At 47.1% G+C, this 25,525-nt stretch overlaps 1 protein-coding gene across 2 annotated transcripts in view; it reads left to right on the top strand.

The window, feature by feature from the left end:
• The window catches only part of LOC146344252 (uncharacterized), an 84,897-nt gene that overhangs the window by 23,891 nt on the left and 35,481 nt on the right, over positions 1 to 25,525 (top strand). The window contains exons 3-4 of one of the 2 annotated variants that reach the window (XM_084860340.1): positions 21,641 to 21,737; positions 24,111 to 24,280. In XM_084860340.1, coding sequence (XP_084716466.1) covers positions 21,641 to 21,737; positions 24,111 to 24,280 — 267 coding nt within the window. Of the gene's footprint in view, positions 1 to 455; positions 600 to 21,640; positions 21,738 to 24,110; positions 24,281 to 25,525 lie in introns of those variants that run through there. The other variant, XR_014792599.1, reaches the window with a different exon arrangement.

A 25,525-nucleotide genomic window follows, 5' to 3' on the forward strand; every position in this document is an offset into this window, starting at 1 on the left:
CTTAGACCTGGATAAGATTTGCAGGCAAAATAGCTCTTTATGAGGGGAATAACCCTGCAAAATCTCAGATGAATATATGCAGATGGATTTTGTGCTATGTGACTTTAAAGTATTATTATTATTATTATTATTATTATTATTGTTGTTGTTGTTATTTTAAGAGAAGTGCTGGTAACTTTTATTCCTTGGCAGAACTGGGTAAAATTTGACCTTGCTTCTGGCACTACACCTGCCTTAGTCTACTCCACAGTATTTGCCACTGGCTTTGCCTGAAAACCCTGCTTTTTCTGGGCTGCCTCGATTCCCGAGTCCTGACTAGTATCATTAATCTCCAGGACTTGGCCACCCTGCGATCTGGTGTCATAGTTTCCCCTTGACTTTGGGCTAGGGGCCAAGTTCAGACTTGGCCCAGGCAGAACAAACAGGAATAAGAAGTGCTGCAGCCAGAGAAAGCTGCTCAAGAGGTCCTGGTATAGCGAGCCTGTCAGGAAGTCCTTGACTGGAGTGGGCCACACTCCACTTGGAGCCCCGGTGTATCATACTGCCTATCTCTGGATGGGGGTTTAGCAGAAGCGGATGATGAGGTTTCCTGCCTTAAGGTAATATGAATCTGACTGTTGTCCTTTCCCTCCTCAGAGGAATAATGACAGACAAAGAGAGAACAAGAGTAGTCTAATAAACTAAGCATGATTCCAATAATATGAATAGTAAGCAGACAACCATGAATACACCTGCCAGTACTTGTGGAACAAAAGTCTACTTGCCTGTTGATCTTGTACTGTGTTTTATTGTCCAGAGGATAATAAAACAAGGTAAAAGAACACAAGGGAACATGCAGATCTGGTCCTTGCAATAATTTCATCTCTCAACCCAGAAAGGAATGTCTGAATGAAGTTGTTTCTTAAGGCAAGGGTGGGCAGAAAGTAGATCTCCAGACATTTTGGACTTCAATTCCCAGGATTCTTGACCATTGCCTATGCTGCCCAGGGCTTCTGTGAGTTGAAATCCAAAATGTCTAGAGATCTACCTTCTCTCCATCCCTGTTGTAAGGTATGTTGAGCCCAGGCCATCTTAGCCTTTACAGAGGTTAAAGATGATGTCACCAAGACTTACATCACTGAACTTAGAAAAGACAACCACTGTGAGCTAATGCTTGCCTCAGATAAGAGGCAAATATTTACAACCCCTGAACTCTTGTCTGGCTTGGATTCTACAGAAGTTATTTCTTTAAATATCCTTGCCATTCCTGTTTTAAATGCAGGGACAGGTGCTTAGCTGGAGACAGGAAATATAAATAAATCACACAGTTTCATGACTTTCTGCTTGCTTAACCATAACAATAAACTTGATGCCATTCACTAATTACAATAAATCCCAAAGAAAGACAGTCTACTGCAGCTCTACCTGTGCTGAACGAACTGTCGAAGCCATGTCTGCCTGAGTAGAAATTTTAAAGGAAAGAAAGACAAGGGAATGCTCGGAGTGTCCTTAGAACTCCAAAACAAAATAAAGGGTCTCTGCTAACATTTTTTTCCAGTGGAATCCGCAATTTCAAATCACTCATTCGAATACATTAACTGGCAAATTGCACCATCTTGGAAATGCACTCATCATTTAATTGTGTAGCATGATTACTATTCATCACCATTACACTATCCCACAAAGTGCATGGATGCCTAGAGAGGAGGGGCCCACTTCTCACAAAAGTGGTAAGCTTGTGTCAGGGTGGTACCACTTTAGCCTCCAGATGGGGGCACAGGTGACAAAATGCTTTTTCATACAATGCCACCTGAACAAAAGAAATTAACAACTGAAGGAAAAAGGTTCCAGCTTAGTCTTTCCTGACATTTGGGGCCAAATTATGCATGGGCTAATTGTCACAATTGTTTGTTTATTTGTTTAAAATGCAAATATCAGGTGTGGGTGGTGGGTGGGATCAAGATAGTTTCCAGAGCAGGTAGAGATGGAGCTTTGACCCTCTCCTTCCATGCTGTGTTTCTGATGAAAAACTCCCCATCTATCAAGGGAAGAGCCATAGTTCATTGGTTTTGCACATATTTTGCATACAGAGTTAGGGATGGGAGAACCAGTGATTTTTCCTGGAGAAGATGCTGATGCTAAGGAAAGTGGAATGCAAAAGGAAGAGGGGCTGACCAAGGGCAAGATGGATGGATGATATTCTGGAGGTGACGGACTCGACCTTGGGGGAGCTGGGGGTGGTGACTGCCGACAGGAAGCTCTGGCGTGGGCTGGTCCATGAAGTCACGAAGAGTCGGAAGCGACTGACCGAATAAACAACACAAATTCTCCAAAAAATCATTTTGAAGCTCATTTTGGCTCACTCCCATTTTTTCATTTGAATAGAAAAAATCTGTACTTTGAATGGAAAAAATGCACATTTCTGTGCATTTTTTTTCAAAATTGTGTCCTTTTCCCCACTGACTAAAGCATGAAAATGCATATTTTTGAAAGCAAAACGTGTGTGCGTTTCTAAAAATGAATGCATTTTTTTTCACACAATCGCAAATTTGAGAATTTGGGGACATTTTTGGAAAAAAAGGGCTTCTGCTTTGCATTTGGAATTGCAAACATGACATGTTCACATGCTTTGCAAACAGAAACAAAATTCTCATACATCGCTATGCAAACGTTCCCAGGTTCAATTGCCAGGCATCTTCAGGTAGGAGTGGGAAGAACTCTCTAAAACCTTGGAAAGTTACTACCACTCAAGATAGACCAGTCGTAGGCACATAGTGCCCTCCAGATGTTTCGGACTATAACTTCTATCAGCCCTAGCCAGCATGGCTAATGGTAACAGATTATCTGAATCATAGTTCAAAACTTCTAAAAGGTACCAGGTTGCCTTCTGAGTGTCAACGACACTGAGGCAGATGGATGCCTGCTATGTCACAGTGCAATACAGCTGCCAAAGTTCCTACCCTAAGCATCCTTAGATGTAGCAATGTATGAGAAATATTTTTCGGTTCAGTTTTGATCAGGATTTACCTAGTTTGCACTTTCCAAGCTGATCATGAACTCGAATGCAATCCTTGATCAAAGTCCGTATGAGCTAGCAATATGATTTGTGCCCCAAAATAAGGTGTTCAACAGCATGCATACATTCGAAAAATGTGTATGAAAAAATGTGTATTTTTGAGAAATGTGCACAAACATGCGCCAGTCAATGGGAGAAGAATGCATAAATTTCCAAGATGCACACAATTGATACACACATTTGGGAAAATATGCATGAATTTTCATGAGAAAATCTGATATGGACATGGGATGGAACAAGTTTAGAAGTGGAAGTTGGAGAACTCTGATGAACTCAAGTTTTGCTTGTATGCACATCCCTACTTACATGAACATTAACATCATCACAATCAATTGGATTTTTGTCAGCGAAAGAGTGTATAGGATGGGAGTGTTAATGTGAAATACACTCCTATTTCTCTTTGAGAAGTCTGATCAAGATGAGTATGTTAAAAAAGGGGAACATTCAGATATTTGATGCCCCACATGCAGTGTGAAGTGATATAGTCCAGCAACAGACACATCATGTGAGACTGCTCATCATGTGTGTTAGCTTTTAAGTGTGATTACATAACTTATCTGCATTTGAAACAACAACCATATGCAACCACACCACAATCCACCATTCTTACCACATCTGGATGAACATCTCCACCTGCATCATAATGGTCATTCAGGTCCAACTGAGCTGTTTGGATGCATCTTTTGATATTCATGAGGCCACTAATCATTACACGTAACTAGTTGCTTTTGTTTACAGTTGGACTGATTTTATGTTTTCCTTATGGGAATGTGTGAAAGAGAGTAGAAGAAAGTGGTGGTATACACCTAGGATGTTTTAGATGTATGTCCCTCCCTCCCCCAGTCTGTATTTGGATACACATGTATCATACAGGAACAGTCTTATTTTTTATTTTTTTTATTTTTTTATTTCATTTCTATACCGCCCAATAGCCAAAGCCCCCTGGGCAGTTCACAAAAATTAAAACCAAAAAGTGCAGGATAAATCAATATAAAATATAAAGCATTAAAACCACAATATAACAATATAACCAGAATAAAACCAGAATAAAACCTAGCAGCAATGCAGAGATTTAAAATACAGTTTTAAAACACCAAAGCTAAAAGACTAGGAAGCTAAAATGCTTGTGAGAATAAAAAGGTCTTCACCTGACACCAGAAGGAATACACCATAGGTGCCAGGTGAACCTCTCTAGGGAGCTCATTCCACAGCCGGGGTGCCACAGCAGAAAAGGCCCTCTTCCTGGTAGCCACCCGCCTCACTTCCTTTGGCAGGGGTTCATGGAGAAGGACCACTGTGGATGATCTTAGGGTCTGGGCAGGCACATATGGGAGAAGGCGATATTTCAGATAACCTGGCCCCAAGCTGTTAAGGGCTTTGAATGTTAAGGGCTTTGGATGGGGTTGCCTATGGGTCCAATGAGTATACACTGTGGCAAGCTTCAGTTTGCTGCTGTGTGATATGTGAAAAGGTCCCAAATCTCATGAATCTCATTGAATAAAATGGAGTCATAATGAAGCAATGCAGAGGAGGTAAAGGAGGGAAGCAGGAGTCATAGATTGAGCTGCCTGGCCCAAGAAGCCCAAGGCAGGTGGCAATGCTGGTGGAATATGCCAGGACACCAGCTGTTGACATTGGCTGTGCTAAATACCATGTCAGTTGGTGAGTTATGTTTTAGCAGCCTTTCTCTTTATCCCTGGGTTCAAAGTGCATCCCCACTCCTGCTTAGTACTGGGCATCTTGTGTTGATAAAATGCTTTCTTCTTATACATAAAACTACACGAAAGCCCCTCATTCCATGTGGCAAGTCAATGAGAATATTTCCTATGACTTCAACTGAAAGACTTGAGTCTCAGTTATTCTTGACTTGACCTGGCTGTGTTTAGTCTTTATCTTTAGGTCCCAAACCTACATTGAATAATAAAAGCAAAGTCATTAACGAGTTGCAAATGCTGGAGATATATATCCCCCCCTTCCATTATGCTTCACAATGGAGGAACCAAGGATATACTGAGGGTGGTTTTAGCTTAGAATCTTTCCTGTTTGATCATAAGAGAGAAAAATGCCTTCAGGTGATGGAGGTATGGTGAAAGCAGGCAGGAGTTAATGATGTTGTTAGTACACTGATGGATATTTGCCCTCTAAGGAACTTGAATGACAGGTTATACAATAGGCTTAGCTATTCCTGAGGTACTTCAGGGCTGTCTGTAGGAAGCAAAAGCCACTTAGGCAGCAAGCCAGAGCTCTGGCGTACCTCATCATTACCCTTTCCTGCAGATGAAGCTCAGAGGAACTGACAAAAGGAGCATGTTTCGAGTTGAACAATGGGTTATTATTCAACCCCTGAATGACTGCTAGGTGTGTGTGTGTGTGTCTCGTGTGTGTTTTCTCCCAAAGACACTGTAGCAGCAACCATCTTCTTCAATACATTTCAAGTTCTCAGCAATTGTTCTTGATCTTCAGCTACCCCATAACATGGGAACAACCTCCTCCCTTCCCTCCTGTGCTTCTGTCTGTTTCTGTATGGCGTGGAAAGAGATAACGCCGTTTTGACTCATCTTTCAATGCAGAGGTTGGATCCATTAAGACATTTCAGAAATGCTTTCTCATGCATGCCTTCAAACCATTAGGAAGAGCAGATTCTTCCTGCGAAGTGAAGCTTTATCAATGCATCCAGTGGAACAAACTGAGGAAGAATTAGAAAATTCTGGGGTCTTGCCCTCACACCTGAAAAAGATATGGCCAAACGGGGAGAGGTTAAGGGTTCTACCCTTAAAGGCAGCCTAAAACATAATTTAAAATAAATAAATGAATACATAAGCAAGCAAGCAGTCACACCTGATTCAGGGCCCAGGCTGGCTTGCCCTAACTTAAGACAAGAATGGTTGCAAAGTGGTGTCTGCATGATAGTCCCACACAGTCAAAATCCATTGCACATCTCTGTTATGTTAATCTTATGATTAGGACTGTGCATGGACCCCCCAATCTGACTTGAAGGCCGCTTCGGGGCTTCCGAGATGGGCCCAATTCAGCTTGGGCTGATTCCCCCCCCCCGGACTCACTTCGGCCTACAAGGCCAAAGCGGGATTTGGACAGCAGAATCCCGCTTCCTCCCCCCATCACGTGCCCAGCCCCCAGCTCCTTACTTGGGCCCTTGTTCCATGGAGGGGGAGCCGCTGCTCCTGCTGCTGCCAGTGTTGCCAAGGGAGCTCTCCCTGTGCTGCTGGGGAGCGGCTGGTGGTACTGCCAGGGGGAGCCACCACTGCCAATGCTGCCACCAGGGGAACCACTGCCAGCACTTCTGGGGGAGCCACTGGTGTCCCTGGGGAGCCGCTGCTGTTGCCAGTTCCTAGGCCCTCTGGAAGCATGCTGGCAGCCATCTTGTTGTTCACAATTAGTCCACAACTAGGGATGTGTGAACCAACCCCAGCTCAGGTTCTCCGGGCACCTGCTGAAGCACCACACCCGCTCGCCCCCCTGGACCCATGCTCGAGCCCCCATGAGCTCCACAAGTCACCGGCACTCACCCCGGGCCCATCCGGTGAGCACCCACCATTTTGCTGCCTTTTTCTTTTATAGAAAAAGGAAGCTTAAAAATGTGCACATTTAAATATGCATAGTTTGGGGCTGGGAAAGCACAATGGGTGCAATATTAGAGGCATAATCATGCATATTAAGCTTTCCCAGCCCTGAACTGTGCTTATTTTAATATGCATAGTTTTGAAGCTCCCTTTTTTCTGTAAAAAAAAAAAAAAGCAGCAAAATGATGGGTGGTTGCTGGATGGGTCGTGGGGAGGCCTTGGAGGGCGTGAGCAAGCGTGAGCGAGGACAAGGGCTCAGTGGTTGTGGCCTGGGGATTGTAGTTGGGCAACTGCGACATCCCTAAGAACAAGATGGCTGACAGCACACATCCATAGGACCCAGGTAAGGAGCTGGAGACCAGGCAGCAGCAGTGGTGGTGGTGTGGTGACTGGGCTTCTGGATTGCTCCTAAGGGCAGCGAAGCGCTTCAGAGAGACCCACTTCACCTTGGGCAGTTTTGTGCCTCCTCTGCTTCACCTCAGAGGCAGCCAAAAGAACCCTGCCTCAACTCAGAGCTTGGGCTTCGGGCTGAAGTGGTACACAGCCCTACTTATTATAAGGTTGTGGCCCTAGTTAACCCAATGACAAGTGTCTCACTCTCATCTCTTTATTCTGAATGTGGCCACAGAGAGGTTTTTCGCCACTATCAAAATCCTTTGCAAAAGATGAATCATTTTATTGCAGCCCCAGCTGTAAGTAAACTAGGTTTATGTTTTTTTGTTTTTTCCTTTGAACTTCAATATTACAATATTCTTCAACAAAGAGTGTATCCCAGATCTGGTTTAGGGCCTTGCTTCAAATAGCACATGGCCAACAAATCATGCCATCTTAGCTAGACACAGCCTGACAACTTTTAAGACTGAACATGGTTCAGGTCTTTTGAATGGTAATACCAGAACTCAAAAAGTCATTTATCTATGGATTTCTTAACACACTCTGACATTTTCTATTTCTCAATGTCTCTTTATAAGATTTCAGTTGAAACTGTGAGTTCACTGCTGTTTTACAGAGTAAAGAATTCTTGTAACATTTGTACAAACCAAAGAGCTTGTGGGCAACAAAGAGTTCATAAACCAATAAATATAGTAGAAGTATGCTCGTATAAAGAATTCAGTGGGAGCTAGCTAAGCAAAATATAAATCAGTAACTTGTGAAAATACATAAAAAGATATTTTCCAGACAAACAGTGGTACAATGTTTTTCCCCCTTTTCCTCCAAACCTCCTGCTATAATAATACCATTCCCAGTTAGGGGTTAACATATAAATAATAGGGCTGTGCATGGACCCCTCAGTTTGCTTCAGAGGCTGATTCAGATCTTCTGAACCAGCCCCAATTTGCTTCATACTGATTCAGACCTGATCCGAATTGAGATTTGAAGATCTGAATTATTCAGGTTTTATGTTTTCCCATTGACTTGCATTGCAAAACATACAGTCAGGGCCAGAAATATTGGAACAAAGATAACTGTTTTGGCAGTTGGCCTCTGCACACCACCGCATTGAAGTTGAAAGGAAACACACCCAGATGGGAGCGAAGTCAGGACTTTCAGCTGTAATTCAAGGGGTTTGACAAAAGTGGGGCACTAAACATTCAGGAAGGACAGCCAGTGGCATACACCCCCCCCCCATCATTGGTGGCTAATAAGTAATGGATCAAACCAACATCATTTCAAACTTAAGTGTTGCCTTTAATACCTGGATGAAAATCCTTTGCAGTCAGTGACTGCCTGAAGTCTGGAACCCATGGACATGACCCAATGCTGAGTTTCCTCCCTTGAGATGCTTTGCAGGCCTTTACTGCAGCTGCCTTCAGCTGCTGCTTGTTCGTGGGTCTTTCTGCCTTCAGTCTTGTCTCCAGTAAGTGAAAAACATGCTCTATTGGGTTGAGATCAGGTGACTGACTTGGCCATTGAAAAACATCCCACTTCTTTGCCTTGAGAAACTCTTGGGTAGCTTTTGCAGTATGTTTTGGGTCATTATCCATCTGCAATATGAAGTGGCATCCTATCAGTTTGGCAGCATTTGGCTGAATCTGAGCAGAAAGTATAGCCCTATACACTTCAGAATTCATCCTGCTGCTTTCATCAGCAGTCAGGTCATCAATAAACACCAGTGACCTGCTTCCATTGGCAGCCATACATGCCCATGCCATAACACTGCCTCCTCCACCATGTTTGACAGATGATGTGGTATGCTTTGGATCATGAGCTGTTCCTTTTCTTCTCCATACTTTTCTCTTCCCATCATTCTGGTACAAGTTACTCTTGGTTTCATCAGTCCAAAGAATCTTATTCCAGCACTGGGCAGGCTTTTTTAGGTGTTTGCTGGCAAAGGCTAATCTGGCCTGTCTGTTCTTGAGCATTACCAGTGGTTTGCACCTTGTTGTGAAGCCTCTGTATTTGCATTCATAAAGCCATCTCTTGACTGTAGATGTTGACAATGACATGCCTACCTCTGCAAGGGCATTCTTAACCTGGCTAGATGTTGTGAAAGGGTTCCTCTTCACCATGAGCAGAATTCTGCGGTCATCCACTTCCGTGTTGTTAGATAAAAAGTTCTTGCTTCTGGTTGAAAGAAAGGATGCCAGGCAGGCAGCAGTGGATCCAACACTATTTTATTATTCATTTTGCAAAACAGGTGCAGAGCAGTCTGGACCCCAAGCTAAGCATGCACAAATCTTTTATACCCCCCCCCTTTACAATTTTCTGTTAGCCACAAGACATGTCAACTGAACTGACTGAGCTGTTAGCTGACTCATTAGAGCACGACTGTGTCAACATGTTTATTTCTGATTATGCTTATATGACTGTCTCGCTAGACTTCCCCTTTTTCTAACAATTCCCTCCTTTAAGTCTTTACTCATGTCTTAAAGCGGAGTTTCTTTGTGCAGTAAAGCAAAAGCATTTGTTTTGACAGGGCAGTTTCCATTAACTGCTGGGATTTATAAACAAGAGGCGACTGTGGCTCCTGGATGGCTTCTTCGCCTGGCTTCCGGGGGGGTGCCAGGGAGCAGAGGACAGTTGCCCGTGTCCTCCTGTTCTTTCCGGGTGACAGGAGTAGGCAGGGGTCGTCTAAATGGCTTTAACCGGCTGCAATGTGTCTATTTGCTAGAACCTACAAGTTTCATACATGAATGGCTGGTTGGTCCCACCAGGTAGGCCCTTCTCACCCTTCTTTTAGAGCTTCTTTATTCCACTTTTTCAACAACACTTTGTCTCTCGGCTGGAAGAGATGGATGGGTGTATCTAGCGGCAACCTCTGGAATGGGATGGAGTAAGCTCATAGCTGTGAAAGAACGGACTGTAGAGAAGTCAACTGGCCCCTCAACATCTGATCCCCCATTTCCCACTTGACTTCTTCCCTCCTTCCGCAGTGTACCAGGGGCGGGAATCTAAACATTAGCTCAAAGGGGGACAACTTTATGTCTTTTCTTGGCATTCTTTGAAGCTTTGTTAGAGCTATTGGCAAAGCCTCAATCCAAGTAAGCTTTACCCCTTGCTGGAGCTTGGTTAGGGTCTCCTTGAGACTCCGATTAGTTCTTTTAACCTGTCTACTGGCCTGGGGTGTCCAAGGGCAATGTAAGTGCCACTCTACCCCCAGAGCTCGTGCCAGTCTTTGCGTAACAGCTGAAGTGAAATGTGAGCCCTGATCGGACTCTACAACCTCAGGCAGGGAGAACCGGGGCACCACCTCCTGTAACAACTTAGCAACTACAGTTTTTCCTTGACAGTTTCTGCATGGGAATGCTTCTACCCACCCAATCATTTGACACACTATTACAAGCAGATATCTGTAACCCCTACACGGTGGCATTTCAGCAAAATCAATCTGCACCCTCTGGAAGGGATAATATGCCCATGGTCGCCCTCCCTTTGGTGGAGGGGGTGCCCTGGGGGAATTAATTTTCTGGCAAACCTCACAGGTTGCAGCTAGTCGATGGGCGCATACAGTTAGGCCAGGAGAGACAAACAGCCTCTTGCAATAGTCAATCATGGCTGATGCCCCAGGGTGTCTAAGAGAATGATGCACTTGCTCTAAGATAGCTCCCTGCAGGGTCTGTGGTAGGAGCAGCCTCCCATCTGTCATCTGGATCCATCCGTCGCCGCGGGGACTTACTCTGTGTTTTTGCGCCATCTGTAACTTGGAAGGGGAGTATGTGGGGCGCTCTTCCCTTCTGGGTAAGACGAGAAATGTCCTTGGATTCCTTCCTTCGCTGCCCTCTTTGTGGCCTTATTTGCCCTTAAGCAACTCGGCCAGCCTCTTGCCACGACATCAAGGACCTTGGAGTAATATCCCACCAGCCTCCAAGAGGGGCCCTTTCACTGGCAAAGTACTCCCAAGGCTATGCCTTTATTCTCATGCACATAGAGTCTAAATGGTCGACTGGGATTTGGTATGGCTAGGGCAGGTGGCAACACAAGGGCAGCTTTGAGACTGAGGAAAGACTTATTCATTTCTTTAGTCCATTTCCATTTATCTAATTTATCTTTTTGCAGCACCTCATACAGTGGTCACGCCTTCTCCCCATCCATGTAGACAAGAGGGTGGGCAGCTGGCTGGGGTTGAGGCACATGGAGATCCACCCAGGAGGAGATTTTACATCCCACAGAGTTGCGTCAGGGCAGGGCCCCTAGAGGTCTTCATCACCAATGCCCTCAAAGGCGTAGTTGCCATGGAAGTCGTTGGCCCCAATGTCAGCAAAACAGCTGGAATGGCTGATGGCACACAGACTGACGGAGCCCAGTTTGCTCGAGACCTTTGCAATAGACTCCCTGCTTGCATCAGGAGAATCCAAAAGAGGGGGAGCCGTACTTCTATCCTTCCATCAGAAGTGAAAGCAATCTCAATTTGGAGCTTAGTCAGTAAGTCCCTTCTTAACAATGCGACCGGACAGGAGGGGGTACAGACAAACATGTGTTCTAGGTGTGTTTTCCCAACCTTGGTGAGCAAGGGACAAGAAAGGGGCACTCGGGTTGCCCTTCCCTCAACCCCCATTATGGTGGTAGATCCCCCACTTCCCGTTGGTGGTTGGCTAAGGGGGGAGGATGGACAGGGCAGCCCCTGTATCTACAAGGGCATTGTAGGAGCGGCCCCCAACTTTAATTTTGACTATGGGGTCCCATCTTGCCTCAGAGATGGCTAAGAGGGGGCTGGGCCCTGGTCTGTCTTAGTCTCTTTCTTGTTTATGCAAAATCCTTTCTCCCCCCCCCCGCACCCTCCTCTCTCTCTTTTTGCTTCAAGGCTTCATAGTCACGCTTCTAGGGCCTGATTTTCTTACAGAAGGCACACTGGTCTCTTCTCAGGGAGGACCCCTTCCTCCCTCCTTTTCTTCTCTTTTTAGCTCCTCCTTTGTCGGGTCTGAGAACCACAGCGAGGAGCTTTGCTTGCCTCTTGTCTTTCATAAACTTTCTGAGCTACCTCTACTAAAACACCTAGGTCAGCCACCAATCCTCTCTCAACTTTCTGCAACTTCTTTCTGATGTCTTGGCAACTATTTCCCACGAACTGAGTCATGAGAATCTTTAAATTATTTGGGTCATTCAAGTCAATATCAGTATACTTGGCGAAGGCTTCCCTTAGCCTTTGGAGGAACACGGCAGGAGGTTCGTTTTTGTCTTGTTTTAAAATCAGGACTTTTTGCAAATTGTAGCTAGGCCCCCCTTTTGTCTCCCTGCCCTTTTCGGGGGCCCTTTCCTGTGACGAGGGTCCCCATGTGTCCTCTAGTATTTCCAACTTTTTTCAAGGGAATCCAGACGAACTTGCAAAGTGTCCTGGAACTCAACTAGAGGGACGGGGTCCTCTGGCACCACTTCATGAGAGGTGTCCTCCTCGGGGGCATTTGGCCACCGAGTGGGCTCCTCAGGAGATGGTGGTGCATGTAATGTGTGCGGTCATCTGGTGACGGCCGTCCCATAGGGAGGAGGAAGCAGTGGGTCCTCCGGTGCCGTGGCCATGACCCTAGGTGGCCCTTTCTTTGTTGGTTTCTTATTGACCACCATGGGAAGGGCTAGAGACATGCATTTGACAACCCACGGAGCGGGCTTGCCGCCAAGGGGTATGCAGGTCGCCCATGAATCGATATAGGAGAACTGGTCTCAACTTCCCCTTTGTGTTACTATTATATGCACAGCAGATACCAGGGTTGGGTCAAACGACCCCTCGAGTGGCCATTTGTGTTCTAATACCAGCCATTCCCGGGCACAAAGAAGGACAAGGCGATCCTTTGTCATTTTAGTTCCATAATCTTGCTTAAAATGTAACCAGTTGCGCAAACAACACTCCAGGGGCGTATGAGACTCTCCTGTAGGCCTGGATTGGGACCCGCCTATGACGGTGGGGATTTCAATCAACAATTCTCGCGCTTCGCCCTCCTCTGACCCAGCCCGTCGCTGGGGTAGGGAAATGCAGATTGGGGCTCCTCACTCACTTCGCCCGTAGGCGTCTCACACAATCACAAACACACCACCATCCCACGTTTATCCCCTAATGTAAGCTGTTTCACTTACCCCAAAAGCCTCTTCTGTCCTGCCCGCAGCTGCGTCCAGCTGCTTTATTGATCCACTGCCAGTGCCTAAAAGGAGTGATCACGTCTCCCTCTTTCTCTGGCGTTGGTCCCCAAGCGCTTTCGCCGCCACCGACGTGAGGAGAAGGCAGTATAAAACAACCGCCTGTGGCCACTCCTCCTCTGCGGCCCCTTGGCTCAGTGCGAAGGGGACACACCCTGAAGCAGGATCCGAGTCATGGCACCAAATTGTTAGATAAAAAGTTCTTGCTTCTGGTTGAAAGAAAGGATGCCAGGCAGGCAGCAGTGGATCCAACACTATTTTATTAGTCGTTTTGCAAAACGGGTGCAGAGCAGTCTGGACCCCGAGCTAAGCATGCACAAATCTTTTATACTACCCCCCTTTACAATTTTCTGTTAGCCACAAGACATGTCAACTGACTGAGCTGTTAGCTGACTCATTAGAGCACGACTGTGTCAACATGTTCATTTCTGATTATGCTTATGTGACTGTCTCGCTAGACTTCCCCTTTTTCTAACAGTGTCTTCTGTGGTCTTCCAGGCCTTTTGCTGTTGCTGAGCTTGCCAATTAATTCTTTCTTTTTCAGGATGTTCCAAACTGTTGTATTGGCCACTCCCAATGTTTTTGCTATCTCTCTGATGGGTTTATGTTGTTTCCTCAGCCTACTGATGGCCTCCTTCACTCGCATGGACACTCCTTTGGACCTCATGTTGGGGGTTCCAGTGAACAGCTACCAAATGCAAGTGTATCACTCAGAACCACCTCCAGGCCTTTTATCTGCTTGATTGGTCATGGGGTACCCAGGAAACAGGCCACACCTGGCCATGCAGCTGCTTGTCAGGATGGGTGTGTGTGTGTATGGCACTGGCTGTAGTTCCTGAATGGTTGGTGACTCACTTTTGTCAACCCCCCTGAATTACAGCTGACAGTCCTGACTTCACTCCCATCTGGGTGTGTTTCCTTTCAACTTCAATGTGGTGGTGTACAGAGGCCAACTGCCAAAACTGTTATCCTTGTTCCAATATTTCTGGCCCTGACTGTAAATGACCATAACCTTTTCCATTTTTATGATAAATTCATGAAATTTGGGAACCCGACAGCCCCGAAAGACCTGACTGAACCTGCCAAATCTCACAGTTTGGCCCAGTAGTTTTTGTGCTACCCATGCATAAATTTGCCTTTTCTCAGAAACTGAAACAAAAGGTAAAAAAAAAAGTCTCAGTCACACAGGGGATTAAAAATCCTAAGGTCTTTAAGGTGACAATTAGGAGGTCAGTATCCCTAATATCTGCTGTAGGTTTTACTCTCATTTTTTTGACGGGCAAAAGTTCTCTCCTTTTATCAGTCCTGAATCTGCCACTGACCTGAGGCTCTGATTAAGAGAAGAAAGAAAAGTGAAACACTGTTTGGCTGCAAACTGCAGTACTCATTACCTGGAAAAGACACACTGACTGAACTCAGTGGGGCCTGTTTATTAATTGCACTGCTGCACTTTCTCTACTCCATATAATTTTTAGGGATGTCAGAGAATTCTGCCACGGATCTCAGTGAGGCCGAATGCCAGTGCATTTGGCCCCCCGAAATCCATGGTGGAACGAAGCCCCTGCCCCCCATCCCACGAAATGCACACGAAACGGAGCACTTACCTGCTGACATCCACACTGACTTGCGAATAGCGGCCGTGCTGCAGCCGCCATTCGCTTCCTTATCATAGCTGTGATAGGCTACGTAAATAATTATGTAGTCTGTCATGGCTAACGCAGGGACTCCATTTGCATCCCTGCGGAGGCCGTGATAGGCTATGTAAGTATTTACGTAGCCTATCATGGCAAGCTAAAAAAACCAAGCATAGTAGGCGCTATTTGCATTCCTTTTTTTTCGCCGTAGTAGGTTATGTAAATATTTACGTAGGCTAAAACGGTGGGAAAAAAAGGAACGCAAATGGCGCCCAATACGATATTTGCGTTCCCCTTTTTTTTCGCCATAATAGCTTACGTAAATATTTACATAGGCTAAAACTGCGAAAAAAAGGGAACGCAAATGGCGGCCGCTGTAGCCGCCGCCATTTGCATAGGCTGTTTTTTTGGGGGGGCTGCAGTCTGCTCAGTGGCCAGATGTCTGGCTGCGGGTGGCCCCAGCCAGCGGCTCTGCGGAATCTCTGTGGAATCTCTGCGGAGCGGAGCCAGCCGGGTTAGGATTTCGGAGGGAGGTGTGGAGCGCTTCCCCCCCCACCGCGAATCACCCCGTCAAAAAGGTAAGTGACTTTTTGTAAGTACATCCCTAATAATTTTAGAATCCTCCTCCTTTGTTTGTCTTTCTTCTAAATTATCTAGCCCAAACACTGAAGCCTTTTATATAGAGGAGTTGTTCCAGCCCCCTGCTCATTTTGGCAGCCCTTTTCCCCAGGAAGGGTAAGATGAAGCAAACATTAAAAAAAATACATATGGCCTAGCCTGATCATACCCTTCTTTTAGTCATCTGATGTACAATATACAAGGAAAAACAAGCAACAGGCGAAGTGTCTTGGAAAATCAGCAAAAGTGCTAATGCTTTATATTATGTGTTGTGTAGTGCTTTGTCCCACAGTATATATTGGACTGTGTATTACTGTACTGCTTTGACTGCACACTGTTTGCTTATGCATAATCATATATGTAGTGCACTCACACAACACACACGCACATACACAAGACCTCTCCCCCTGAACAGGGCTTGGACTGCACCATGGTTCAATCCGCAGTTACGAGCTCTGAAACAGGAGGTGAGATGGCTAGAACGCCGGTGGCGGAAGTCTCGCTCCAAAGACGATCAGACACGGGCTAGAGCTATATCTTCAGCCTATCACGTGGCAGTGAAGGCAGCAAAAAAGGAATATTATGCTGCCTCCATAGCGTCTGCAGAGTGCTGCCCCAGGAGGCTGTTCCAAGTGGTCCGGAGCCTGGTCGGTCCTGTGGCTCCGGAACCACTGAAGCATTCTAAGGCCTCCTGTGAGGCTTTGGCACGGCACTTTGCAGATAAAATTGATCAGATTAGGTGTGTTACTCTGTACACTGTGGATACAGTTAGTGAGCAAGAGGCGGCCTGTGGCAAATCAGTTTTGTGGGATCAGTTCCGGCTTCTTCCTCCTGATGAAGTGGACAAGGTGCTTTCATCTGTAAGGCCGACCACCTGCTTACTTGATCCTTGCCCATCTTGGCTCATTATGAGCTGCAGAGAGAGACTGGGTGAAGGGATCAGGGTGGTGGTGAACGCCTCCCTTGAGGAGGGAGTGATGACATCAGCCCTCAAGGAGGCAGTGATAAGACCGCTCTTAAAGAAGCCCTCCTTGGATCCTCAAGTTCTGAACAACTTTCGCCCAGTCTCAAATCTGCCATTTTTGGGCAAGGTGATTGAGCGGGTGGTGGCAGTGCAGTTGAAGGCACACTTGGAAGAAACTGATTATCTAGACCCATTTCAGTCGGGCTTCAGGCCTGGGCATGGGACAGAAACGGCCTTGGTCGCCTTGGTGGATGATATGAGGAGGGCTCTGGATAGGGGTGAATGCTCCTTCCTTGTTCTCCTCGACCTCTCAGCGGCTTTTGATACCGTTGACCACGGTATCCTCCTGGACCGCCTGGAGGGGTTGGGCATTGGAGACACTGTATTGTGGTGGTTCCGGTCCTTCCTCTCCGGCAGGTACCAGAGGGTAGCACTGGGAGAGGAGGTTTCGGACCCGTGGCCACTTACTTGTGGGGTGCCACAGGGTTCCATCCTCTCCCCAATGCTATTTAACATCTATGTGAAGCCACTGGGGGCTATCATCAGGAGGTTTGGGGTGCAGTGTCATCAATATGCGGATGACACGCAGCTCTACCTCTCATTCAAATCTTCACCAAGGTTGGCCGTAGAATCCCTGTCCAAATGTCTGGAGACGGTGAGTGGCTGGATGGGGAGGAATAAGCTGAAGCTGAACCCTGACAAGACCGAGGTACTTTTGGTGGGAGACAAGAGGAGGCTGGGGGATGTTGAATGGGGTACGGCTACCCTTGAAAGACCAGGTCCGCAGCCTGGGGGTCATTTTGGACTCCCAGCTGTCCATGGAGGCTCAGGTGTCAGCTGTGAGCCGGACAGTGCTGTATCAACTCCATCTGATACGGTGGCTGCGCCCCTTCCTTCCCGACCATCTGCTCCCATCGGTAGTACATGCCCTGGTCTCCTCTCGTTTAGACTACTGTAATGCGCTCTACGTGGGGTTACCCTTGAAGACGGTTCAGAAGCTGCAGCTGGTACAGAGCGCGGCGGCTCGCCTGATTAAAGGCAGCCGCCGGCGAGATCACATCACTCCAGTGTTGAAGGAGTTGCACTGGTTACCAGTTGTTTTCCGGGCGAAATTCAAGGTGTTGGTTTTGACCTTTAAAACCCTATATGGTTCCGGCCCAGCCTATCTTAAGGAGCGCCTCCAGCAACACCAGACAGGCCGCTTAACAAGATCAGCCTCAGATGGCCTTCTCTCTGTCCCATCAGCCAGGACAGCTAGACTGGTGGGGACGAGGGAGAGGGCCTTCTCTGTGGTGGCCCCCACTCTGTGGAACTCCCTCCCTAGGGAACTCCGTCATGCCCCCTCTTTAATGAGCTCCTGTCGTGCATTAAAAACGTGGTTGTTCAGGCAGGCATTTGGGGTGGGTTAGGGTATTTAAAAATATATATATATATGGTAAAATTTTATTGTTTTAAATTGTTTTATGGGGGTTGTACATTGCCCAGAGTGGCTGGGTGACCAGTCAGATGGGCGATTAATAAATTTAATAAATTAATAAATGAATGAATGAAAAAAAGCAGATGCGGGGGGGGGGGAACTACCTATAACCTAAGGGGTGAGGAGAAGGGAAATAACACATAAAAGCCTAACAGAACACATAAAGGGTGGGGTTGGGGTTTTTCTTGGGGGGGGGATCTTTTTTTTTTTATAAGAATATGGAGAGTTGACATGTGGGAAGGGAAGGGATAGTAACTGAAAGGCAGGGGGGGGGGAGCCAAAGAACAAACAGTACAAACCAAGGAAACAAACTGCTGGGTTAAAAGTTTAGCCCTATTAGCACCTAGAAATATCCCTTTTCAAGGCTCAGTTCCCCCCTCCCAACTCATCCTCTCCTGCTCCCTTCTCTGGCAAGTTGCTACATTTGCTCAGACAGGCTGTCTGGGCTTCAGAGAATTCTCCAACACCTTGCAAAATGCTTCAGATTGCTCTGACCTTCTTCAGACTGCTCCAGACCCAGTTCGGAGTTGGACCGAAGTGGTCTGAATCACCCTGATCTGCTTTGGAATTCAGGATTTGCACTGAAGCGGTTCACAGCCCTAATAAATAACTACACACACACACTGGAATTCCATCTTTGTCACATTTTGCCGCACTGAAATGTGACCAAGAAATGGAATAATGAAGTCTTGATTATTTCCTTCCTAGCACTGCCTCCACCTTTAAGGAAAGTGCTCTTTCACTGGGCAAACCCACTTATGGTGTTCTTATTTTTTTAGAAAAAGTTTATATTTCAGGGCCAAAGGAACTCCCTGCCCCTATAACTCAAGTGTTCCACAAGCTTACACTTTTCTGCTACCACCAATTCTTTTAGAATACTTTAAAACCTTCTAGCAGCTGGTCTAAGAGGCTTAGATGAGATGGGCACTGACACCAGAGACAAGATGAACTATTAAACAAGTTAATTTATTAAAGGGATAGTTTGTACATAAGGGAATATTAATATTTGATTTGGCCTTTCGAAAGAATGCTTGCTGACACTTTTTAGGTACTCAAGAGACACTGTTGCTATTACAAGCATCGTAATGATTTATTTTTTGTTGTTCAGTCGTTCATAGGGGTGCACGAAAGTCAGTTACCTGGTCTCGCAGCTTTTCGTGGTGGGGGGGAGGCGCTTCGCTGCTCTCCCCCCGAAATTCAGGCCACGGGGGAGGCTTCCCGCCTCACCCGGCCAAAATTCAGGCCGGGGGGGAGGCTTCCCGCCTTGCCCGGCCAAAATTCAGGCCGGGGAGGAAGCGCCTCGCCTCACCCGGCTGCGAAATTAAAAGTTAAAAAAAAAACACACGCCACCGTGATAGGCTACGTGACGATTAACGTAGCCTATCACGGCTAGATCTGCAAAGTCAGCTGTGATAGGCTACATAAATCGTCACGTAGCCTATCACAGGTGACTTAAAAAAAAAAAGCGCGTACGCAAATGACGGCCCCCATAGGGAGCCGCCATTTGCGTTCCTTAATTGGTCGCTGTAGTCTACGTAAAGCTTTACGTAGACTACGGCGAAAATAAGGGCAACGCAAATAGCATTGTCCTTATTTTCGCCGTAGTCTACGTAATCTTTATGTAGACTACAGCGACCAAATAAGGAACGTGAATGGCGGCTCCCTATGGGGGCCGCCGTTATCCGTATACACTTTTTTTTTTTTTTAAGTCTCCCGTGATAGGCTACGTGACGATTTACGTAGCCTATCATGGCTGACTTTGCAAATCTAGCCATGATAGGCTATGTTAATCATCACGTAGCCTATCACGGGGGTGTTTTTTTTTTCTTTGATTGGAATGGTGGCGGCGGCAGCCGGTCAAAAGACCGGCTGCCACTCCCGCCCCGGACAAAGACCTGACGAACCGCCGGCCGGACCCGCCGCTGGGAGGGACATTCGGGAAAGGTAAGTCCCGTCCCGGGGGGCATTGTGGGGGGCGGGGGGGTGCGGAGAATTTCTCCCTGAAACTTGTTCGGGGGGCTGAACACGTTGGTGCTCGGCCCCCCGAAGTTTCGGGGAGAAATTCTCCGCCATTCCTCGTCGTTCAGTCGTGTCCAACTCTTCGTGACCCCATGGAGCATACAGTCACAACCAGGTCCAGCTCTTAGGTACAGGCTTCCTCTGACTCCCAAAGTTCCTCTTGTTGTATTTCTGGCAGCTTGGACAGTCTCTCTCTCTCTCTCTCTCTCTCTCTCTCTCTCTCTCTCTCTCTGTTTCGGTCTGTGTGTGTGTGTGTGTGTGTGTGTGTGAACTGCTTGCTTGTGTAACCACATAAGCAAGCAGTTCACACACAGGGTTCCATTCTCTCCCCGATGCTATTTAACATCTATGTGAAGCTGCTGGGGGCTATCATCAGGAGGTTTGGGGTGCGGTGTCATCAATATGTGGATGACATGCAGCTCTACCTCTCATTCAAATCTTCACCAAGGTTGGCCGTAGAATCCCTGTCCAAATGTCTGGAGATGGTGAGTGGCTGGATGGGGAGGAGGAATAAGCTGAAGCTGAACCCTGACAAGACCGAGGTACTATTGGTGGGAGAAGAGAGGAGGCTGGGGGATGTTGTTCTGGTGTTGAATGGGGTACAGCTACCCTTGAAAGACCAGGACCACAGCCTGGGGGTCATTTTGGACTCCCAGCTGTCCATGGAGGCTCAGGTGTCAGCTGTGAGCTGGACAGCCCTGTACCAACTCCATCTGATACGGCGGCTGCACCCCTTCCTTCCCAACCATCTGCTCCCATCGGTAGTACATGCCCTGGTCTCCTCTCGTTTAGACTACTGTAATGCGCAGTATGTGGGGTTACCCTTGAAGATGGTTTGGAAGCTTCAGCTGGTACAGAATGCAGCGGCTCGCCTGATAAAAGGCAGCCGCCGGCGAGATCACATCACTCCAGTGCTGAAGGAATTGCACTGCTTACCAGTTGTTTTCCGGGCCAAATCCAAGGTGTTGGTTTTGACCTTTAAAACCCTATATGGTTCCGGCCCAGCCTGTCTCAAGGAGCACCTCCAGCAACACCAGACAGGCCGCTTAACAAGATCAGCCTCAGATGGCCTTCTCTCTGTCCCATCAGGCAGGACAGCTAGACTGATGGGGACGAGGGAGAGGGCCTTTTCTGTGGTGGCCCCCACTCTGTGGAACTCCCTCCCTAGGGAACTCCGCCATGCCCCCTCTTTAATGAGCTTCCATCGTGCATTAAAAACGTGGTTGTTCAGGCAGGCATTTGGGGTGGGTTAGGGTATTTTAGAAAATGTTTTTACTGTAGAATTTTATTGTTTTAAACTGTTTTATTGTATGCTGTATATCGCCTAGAGTGGCTGAGTGACCAGCCAGATGGGCGATTAATAAATTTAATAATAAATAAATAATAAATAATAAATAAACCTTCTCCTAGCAAGATCTTAGGGGAGCCTCCTGGCATAACTCAGCTACCTGCTCCCTACACCTGATCTTCACCAGCCACATACTGTATGATTATCCCACACGGAAAGAATAGTTTAATATTCAGTGTTAGCTATTCACTTTCTCCTCAGTTTTCTCGTAGTCTTTCTATAACACCACACAGCAATCACCAGACCTCCCCCTTCTCTTCACACACTGCCTCTATCATCAGCTGTCATTCCCCAGCCAATTAGAATCAAATTTGCCTGATCCAAGTAGATCCCCATCTAACAGTATTCAAAGTGATTCTCTCTCTCTCTTCCTTCAGAAAAGCACCAAACAACGACTACATAGGCTTTTGAGAGTAACAAAGCAAGGCCTCAAACCTACTGAGATACATTACAGCCTCTCAGAGGCCATACAAAGTAAGCATTACAGAACAATAACAATTCTATACATGGCATTTCTTCACATGAAGTATGCAAATGAAGGGGTCCAGGCTATGCAGATATGATATCCTTGAGATTTGCTTGAAGCAGCTGGCCACTGAGTGCAGCTGTGTGTTGTCATCATGTAATAGGAAGCTTTTTCAGACAGAAAGCTGACTATCACTAACATTTCAACAAATAATATAACAAAAGATGGATAGCCCACAGCTGTTCTGAAGCAGTTATAATAATAAATACCATTTCCAAAATGTTAATGTAATTCCAAATGAAAATGTTCTATGCAGTTACTGAATGCATACCTCCTCCTTTTAAAAATTCCTAACTCTTATATGCCTACCTATTGGTGTGAATCCATATGGAAATGTGGCCATTAACCTGGGGTGTGCATGAGTTGGTGAGTGTATGCTCTAACTTGCCTTTCCATATGGTTTTGCCCCACAGTTCATTCACCTGCCCCCTGATTACTGCCTTTTTCTTTCCCTTGGGACCACTCACCACCACCTCTGTCCTTCCTGAAGTCCATGCACTGTCCCTCAACTTGTCTTTCCAGACAGTAGCTCTGCTCAGCTGTTTGTTGCTCAACTGTATATACCCACATTTGTTCCTGATCCTTTCCCGACTGATCATGTATGGTAGACTGTGGATATGGTGTGTGCTTCATCTGAGATGAGGATGGGGATCAGGCCAGATATCATAGGCTAGCACTTTCAGGCACTTTCTGATGCCCCAAGCCCTTTGGAGGCCCCACTGTCCTGCCACAATTCCTCCTGTTGTTGTTCAGTCGTTCAGTCGTGTCCGACTCTTCGTGACCCCATGGACCATAGCACGCCAGGCCTTCCTGTCCTGTGCTCCCTCCCGGAGCGTGCTCAAGTTCATATTCATTGCATCCGTGATGCTATCTAGCCATCTCATCCTCTGCCGTCCCCTTCTCCTTTTGCCTTCAGTCTTTCCCAGCATCAGGGTCTTTTCCACAGGCCATTTGCCAAGTGTGGGCAAGGGGTGAGCAGGGACAGGGGCTCTGTAAGCAGGGCTCAGGGGTGCTGGCGTGGGTGGTTCCGCCAGATTCCCGCACTGAATCGGGCACCCGCGCCATCCCTAACTGCCTCACTTAGTGTCTTTCTCAGCCCAGCCCATCAGTAAATCACTGACTACTCTGCTGCCACTGTTGTCTGGGGGGGGCGGGGGCTGGCACTACCACCACCACCACCCATGGGCTCTGCTACCAAGAGCTCACCTCAGAACAAACCTGGCTTCTGCCCTTGTGGGGATTGAAGTATTAGCTGGTGATGTCACAAATGCACTGATCCTTCCCTAAAGCAAAGGGGAGTTCCCTGTTCCACAGTGTAGTTCTTAGATGTACATTTGTGTGTGTGTGTGTGTGTGTGTGTGTGTGTGTGTAAGTTCTTTCACAGATGAGGTTGGCAGGATCCCCAAACTTAAATATTTACCTACCCATCCCTCTAATCCAGGGATAGGTAACATTTGTGGCCCCATGGGCACATTTGGAAATTTGACAAACTGTCCTAGCTACAAAATGGCTGCCATGGGAAGTGTGGCTAGTCACAAAGGCTAATCACTGGGTAGTCCAGATACATTCCTAGGGAATGAAAATGGCAGCTGCTGGAGGTCCTCACTTTGCTTTGAAGTGATCCCGGGTGCCAGTAGGAACATAAGTTACTTTTTTGAAGGGGGGGGGGATGAGAGACATAAGACACCTTGGCAGGTGTCAAGAAAAGTGTCCAGGGGTGCATTAGTGCCTGTGGTCATCATGTTGCCTGCCCCTGATCAAATCTTCCTGACAGTACCACTCCTGCCTAGGGATGTCAGAGAATTTCTCCACAAATCTCCAGGAGGCCGAATGCCAACGCATTCAGCCCCCCGAAATTGGTGGGGAAATTCTCCGACACCCCCCGCCCCCCCGGGATGGGACTTACCTCGTGTGAATGTCCCTCTCGGCGGCGGGTCCTGGCAGCGGTTCGGCGGCAGTTCGGCGGCAGCGGTGGCCGGTCTTCCGACTGGCTGCTGCCACCACCATTTCCAAGTAAAGTGTAAAAAAAAAAAAAGTGTTAGGTTACGTAACGATTTACGTAGCCTATCACGGCTAGATTTTCAAAGTCAGCTGTAATAGGCTACATAAATCTTTACGTAGCCTATCACGGCTGACTTTGGAAAAAGAAAAAAAGTTATGTAAAAAAAAAAGTGGTAGGCTACGTAATGATTTACATAGCCTATCATGGCTGACTTTGAAAGAAAAAAAAAGCGCATACGCAAATGGTGGCGCCCATGGGCGCCGCCATTTGTGTACATTATTTTCTTTTGCGGCCGGAAAAAAACTTTTTTCTTTTGCAGCCGGAGAGGCGGGGCGCTCCCCCCCAGCCAGCATTTCGGCGAGGAGGGATGGGGCGCCTCCCCCCAGCCAGAATTTCAGCTGGGAGGGGTGGGGCGCCTCCCCACCCGCCAAGAATTTCGGGGGGAGAAACAGAGTGCCTCCCCCCCACCGAAAACAGCTGCGGGACCAGGTAAGGGACTTTCGTCCATCCCTACTCCTGCCCAACAACCAAAGCAGTTCAGGAGAAGAAGACAGCCAGGTAGATTTGTACATGTGTAGGACATGATTATATAAAACAAGATACTTGTGAATTGCATCCCTCGTAATGGATGGGCAGCTGGATATTACTTCTGCTGGATACATTCAACACTGATTTATCTCATCTCTTGCTGATGTCTTATTTTCACCAGCTGTTTCTGCCATTTGCCCCAGACCTTTGGAGCCACTACCACGGTTGACATTTTCTATGGGGATTTTTGTAAGCTTCCTCAATCCTGTCCTGCCAATGGGAGCTGGTACGGCTGGTTCTTGTGGAGATAGGGATACTTGCGGGAACAAAACATCTCCCCTCCAGTTACAGAAAAGAAAATACAGAAGGGCCATGCAATATTGTCAAAGCATCCATATCTCCAGTAAAACAGATCTTGAATAAAGAGACTTACAGCAGGACCACAGTAAACTCTGACCCCCAGTTTCCAAAGACATGATTGAAAAGCCTTCTTATCTCCTCTGTTTGTAGAATGAGGAACATGAGGAGGTTTGAAGATCCAGGATTTCCAGTCGTGCCAGGCATAAGCAGAAGGAGAATGTGAAAAGAAGGGTAGAATGGCACAATGGCTATTCTTGCAGGCTTTACATGGACAAGGCACCCAAAGACTTAAAAAATAACTCATCCAGCCTCCTAGGCTACATCTACACTAGTACTTTTTATTGGCACTGAAGTGCACTGATAACTCCCTGTACCACTTTTGTAGCATTATTTCTAGGGATGTACGAAAGTCACTTACCATTTCGCGGATCTGCTTTGCGGTGGGGGGGAGGCACTCCGTCCCTCCCCCTGGAGTCCTGCCCTGCTGGCTCTGCTCCACGGGGATTCCGCAGAGCCACCGGCCAGCTCCGCCCGCAGCTGGACATCCGGCCGCTGGGCAGCAGGGACGCAAATGGCGGCAGCCGTAGCCACCACTGTTTGCGTCCCTGTACTTAACCGTGATAGGCTACGTAAACATTTACATAGCCTATCATGGCAAATAAAAAAAAATGCATATGCAAATGGCGGCTGCTACAGTGGTCACCATTTGCGTTTGCGATTTTTCGCCGTTCTAGCCTATGTAAATATTTACATAGGCTAGAATGGCAAAAAATAGAGAATGCAAATGGTGGCTGCCGTAGCCGCCGCCATTTGCGTACACTGTGCCCAGCCGCGGCCAGCCAGGAG

This window comes from Heloderma suspectum, chromosome 5 (assembly GCF_057233095.1).
Source record: "Heloderma suspectum isolate Gila_16-S chromosome 5, 16-S_ref, whole genome shotgun sequence".
Taxonomy (NCBI): Eukaryota; Metazoa; Chordata; class Lepidosauria; order Squamata; family Helodermatidae; genus Heloderma; species Heloderma suspectum.